Source organism: Phaethon lepturus, unplaced genomic scaffold (assembly GCF_000687285.1).
Source record: "Phaethon lepturus isolate BGI_N335 unplaced genomic scaffold, ASM68728v1 scaffold1888, whole genome shotgun sequence".
NCBI lineage: Eukaryota > Metazoa > Chordata > Aves > Phaethontiformes > Phaethontidae > Phaethon > Phaethon lepturus.
This window is the reverse complement of record NW_010558071.1, coordinates 78,910-82,352: the sequence shown is the minus strand read 5'-3', so window position 1 is coordinate 82,352 and position 3,443 is coordinate 78,910. Positions and strand designations below refer to the sequence as shown.

The window sequence follows — 3,443 nt, the reverse complement described above, 5'->3', positions numbered from 1 at the left end:
TAAAGTCGGTTTTATAGCATTTTTTAGAATCTAAGTAACATAATTGCAGTTGAGTATAGTTGTTGGGTTTGCTCAACTCCCTCCACCCCCTTCCACTGGGAGCCACTGTTTAAAATAGCTGATTCTGGATCTTGGTCTCTAGCTTTTATCTTGAAATACCTGTGCAATCATTACAAAGTCTGTATTTTTTCTATTACCATGCACTGTTTGGTCCATTACTCTTTCTCACCAAGTGGCAGTGGTTAGTTGAGAGTGCTTTCATGACAGACTTGTATCTGAAACTGAAATACTCATAATTGCCTTATTCTCACTGGGATTTGAAATTTTAATTGGTTTAATTATTAGTTAACTAATGCAAGGTAAAAGAACACATTTTAGTTTGGTTTACCATTGAGCACAAGGCCAGAGGGGCTAAAATCAGGGCTGATGTGTGAAAATTTTTATGGTGTTATCACTTAGTCTTGAGAAAGGAGCAATGCAAGAATGCTATCCTCCTGGTTAGACTGTTTCAGGCTCTAACCACTAAGAGTAATGAAAATGTACAACCACTCTCTTTAAAAAAATCTTCAAGGATAGATTAGGTGCTGATTGTAGCTCTTTTTTTTTTAATTGTGCCTCCTTTAATAATGAAAATGTGTTGTTGATCTTAAGCTCTGTAGAGCAATGTGGTCCCTACTTTACTTATTCTATTTTTTTAACCCCTCTTCCACAAAAAATTTATATTTAATCTTGTCTTGAATTAGCTACCCAAAGTCATAATGAGGACAAATGAGTTCGTGGCTTCTTGTAATGATGGCCAATCCAGTAATATCATTAACTGTTTAAACTTTGTATTCGCATCTGCAAATTCCTGTATCTTCTCTAGAATTTTGGCTTTCACTTTGAAGACACTACTTTTTTTTCTCAACAAAGTTACTGCCTTTATTTTTCAACTGCTTTAAAGTTTTCCACTAGACCCTTTGGACTAGTTGTGACAATAAATTCAGTAGAACATACAAGCTATCTACTAGGTTAGCAGGCAAGTAGGAAGCTTCGTTGCTTCTTTGTAAGTTAGGTGGGTAGTATGATTGCTTTTAAAAAAGAATGCATTATTTTTCTCCATATAGAACAGCACACTAAAGCCAATTCTCCTGTGATACTCTAACCTTCAGCTGTCTTGAGCAGGTAGTAAAATGTGAATACAGTTTTTTTTTAGGAAGTAAAATGTGAATCCATGTAGTTTCCTGTATAATGGATTTGTAAATTGTATATTTGAATTCATGTATACATTTCTTAATCTGTTCAATGTACTGGCATTAAAAACTAAATTGCTTAAAAGTATGCTGTGTACCTGTTTTAATCTGACTTTAGGTTTGGAGGAAAATGTGTAATAGAATTTATGCTAACAATGTTATAAGGACAAAAATGTGTGCATGTATTAAAATGTTTCATATGATTGCTGTTTGTGCCTTCTTTTAGAGTTACTATGCTAACTTTAATACCTTTATTTCAAGGCAAAACCCCCAACATTTATGAACAGAAAATAATACTCTGTCTCTAGGGCAAAAGTATTTTTGTTGTTAATGACTGACTGAAGTCATTAATGCAAAACAGTTTTGTTTTTTTTTTTCCTTTTCCTTCCAAACCAGACTTCACTGCTTTGTTTTGGGAACAGAATGGAATAAAATACATTATTTTTCTTTTTTTGTGTGTGTTTTCAGGCTCGGATAGCATTTTTACAAGGGGAAAGAAAGGGTCAAGAAAATTTGAAGAAAGATTTAGTAAGAAGAATAAAAATGTTAGAATATGCATTAAAACAAGAAAGGTAGGTATGCAAATTGTTCATATTTTATCTGACCTGGGAGAACTTACAGACTGAAAGGAGTTCCATCATATTATGTAAACTATGTTTACTAGATGATTCTAGAGTTACTTTATGTGAAGTGACTTTATGGTTGGTCATTTTACACTATGTTTTTTGGTAAACTTTAGTGTCTACTATAAATAAAAAGTTGCATAATTTTCAAATTGTTTGGACTCGTGTCTTAAACACAGAAAGTTCAAATTGGACGGTTTCCCTTTTCTGGGTTAGAGTAATGGCATGCTAAGCAAGAATAAATGTTCCGAAAACATTTATACCTTATTACTATACCTTTACCTGCTCTTTGTGGCATTAAACTTGAAAGGATGAAGGATACTGTTCTCTTGATTCCCTACAACTATTTAAAATGTGTTGCATGATGAAAACTATATTTTGTGGCAGAACAGAATCCTGTAAAAGTTAGTATTACATTTTGAAGTATTGTTTTTTGATGTAGTAGGTGAATTTCTAGTCTCAGTAAGTGCGTTTTCTGTAGCATTAATTTAGTGTTTTAAAAATTAAAATTCCATTCAGTCCATGCAGGCTAATGTCCTTCAAACCTACGTGCTCTTCTGTTGCCTGGCTATCTCATTTGACCAAAATTAGTAGTTACTTTCGCAAAAACACTAGAAAAATGATCTTGTCATGTGCCCTATAACGCCAGTGGTGGACTCGGTTTTTACATTTAATTTTATCTTGCTCTTAAAAAATAGCTGAATCCAACAGTGTAAACATCTTGAGGATCAGGCAACAAAATAGGTAGCCTTTGTTTGTTTGTTTGTTTTGATTTGAAGGGACCATTCCTGCCACACTAAGCAAAATAGCTTAGCTACTTGTTAGTAGTTCACTTGTAGCTACTTAGTTCACTTGTAGCAAAGTGTAGTGAGGCTTCACCTGGACATTTTAAAGTTAGTTGTCCAAGAGTAAGTATGTGTAAATATATTTTACATTATGAGTTAGTACTATGAGTAAGTGACTAGTACAGAAATAACTTTGATTCGTTGGTTTCATGTTAAAAACTAATGTTTTGGCAAGGGTGGCTACATAACTCTGTGTAAAGTGTCCGGTATAAAGGTGCTTCAGAAAACTGTGTGTGTTTATACAGAAAGCCCTATCGGCATATCATGTGTTTTCTAGTGAGTAGGCAGAAAGGATCTTTTTCTTCATTCAGTCCTGTCCTTGAAATGGAAAGTAATGTAAGGTGTCCAGCCAGTGTAAGACTAAAAGTTACATTGTTATACCATACAGGTAATGTGCAAGGCACTTTGGATTCAAGGCAGATGAAAAGTATGCAAAGTGTTGGGGTGTGTGTATTCTTCCTTTAAAGAACATTGAACATATCAAAGGAATAGTGTGCTGTTATGGCGGACCCAGGTGTCGTGGGTATAAGTTAACTTTCTGAAGTTGAAGGAAAACATTTTGCTTGTTTTGGCAATAATAAACTCTGTGTGCTGCACATAGAGACTTTCTGAAAATGCACACTGTAAGGCTCTGCCTACTTATTAAGATAATTCAGAGGCAGTTAATTACAGCTGGAGTGTGAAGACATCATGTAACGGAATGCAGAATGTGAAGGTGAACGGCATTGGTGAAACCTCATTCC

The 3,443-nt window shown here is 34.4% G+C and overlaps 1 protein-coding gene across 1 annotated transcript in view; it reads left to right on the top strand.

Moving 5' to 3' along the window:
• The first annotated feature begins 1,701 nt into the window (after window positions 1–1,701).
• The window catches only part of STRN3 (striatin, calmodulin binding protein 3), a 45,672-nt gene continuing 43,930 nt past the window's right edge, over window positions 1,702–3,443 (top strand). The window contains exon 1 of the mRNA XM_010292929.1: window positions 1,702–1,804. Within this exon, the coding sequence (XP_010291231.1) occupies window positions 1,776–1,804 (29 nt within the window). The 5' untranslated portion in view covers window positions 1,702–1,775. The remainder of the gene's footprint in view (window positions 1,805–3,443) is intronic.